The sequence below is a fragment of the Sphaeroforma arctica genome (assembly GCF_001186125.1).
Source record: "Sphaeroforma arctica JP610 unplaced genomic scaffold supercont1.5685, whole genome shotgun sequence".
Lineage (NCBI taxonomy): Eukaryota > Ichthyosporea > Ichthyophonida > Sphaeroforma > Sphaeroforma arctica.
This window is the reverse complement of record NW_014034873.1, coordinates 32-1,189: the sequence shown is the minus strand read 5'-3', so window position 1 is coordinate 1,189 and position 1,158 is coordinate 32. Positions and strand designations below refer to the sequence as shown.

At 47.8% G+C, this 1,158-nt stretch overlaps 1 protein-coding gene across 1 annotated transcript; it reads right to left on the bottom strand.

The window, feature by feature from the left end:
* Positions 1–638: 638 nt before the first annotated feature.
* On the bottom strand, positions 639–888 carry SARC_15150 (hypothetical protein; the record flags this gene model as incomplete). Its single annotated transcript, XM_014290725.1, has 1 exon — positions 639–888. A coding segment is annotated over exon 1 (177 nt), but the record flags the coding sequence as incomplete, so codon positions are not given.
* Between the last annotated feature and the right edge of the window lie 270 nt (positions 889–1,158).

The window sequence follows — 1,158 nt, the reverse complement described above, 5'->3', positions numbered from 1 at the left end:
TCCCATACTCTAGGCCATGGGTAATAACATACACTCCCATACTCTAGGCCATGGGTAATCACATACACTCCCATACTCTAGGCCATGGGTAGTCACACACACTCTCATACTCTAAGTCATGGGTAGTCTATGTTGTCTTATGCATTTATCTTAACCGCCCAGGCCAGTTGAGTTGTAATAGGAAGAGTGTGAAGCATGTACAGGAGTGACATCCTACCACTAACTCAAACCACGCAAACTAACAAGCACACAAGGGCAACACAGGAAACAACCACAATACATGCCCACGTCAAGTCCGATTTATCTGTGTACTGTTGGGGCCTGGACATATGTAGACCAATGGTGAATAAACAATACCTACTGACCATCTCATGAGCACCAAATACAGCTCACATCTACGTGCACACACACACGAACGGAGGCCTCACAGGAACACTCACAGAACGGATCACATGCGCGTAAGAGCAGCGCACGTGTACATGCAGGAACGACGCACACACACACACCACTTTCTTCTGGCAACACACTACACACACAAGCACTTGTCTGCTGGCACCACACTACACACGCGTACAAATGTGAACACAGGTGATATACAGGCTCGCCACAAACACACACACACACACACACACACACACGTGCGCATGCAGCCCACCTGTACGTCCCCCCAGGATAACAGCGTTGTCGTTGCGCGGGGTGGGTGCCAGGCATTGCAGGTTGGTGATCTTTTCAGACGTCAACTTCATCTGCTGCACACCAGACCGCTTCCAGCATTTGACCTCATGCGTTCCCATGGTAACCAGGCGCGTGTCCATGGGGAGCACTCCCCGAACTTCGGTTTGGTGCGCCGCGAAGGAGACGTAACGCTGCAGCTCGGTACCCGCGTAAGAGGCAGTAAACCCCTAAAATGGTAATTTAACCGGGTATTGTAGTGGGTGCGGAAAAAATAGGTCAATGGATTTGCACCTGCCGAAGGAAGAGCATGAATCGCAACAATTAAGTGTTGCGTGGTGCACGACAAACACCATGACCCAGGAGACATACATACATATATGTTTAACGCATATTTTTATAGGTGCACATGAAAATATGCGTATATATATATATATATATAAGCACACAAATACACATACACACTTATATATATATACATATACG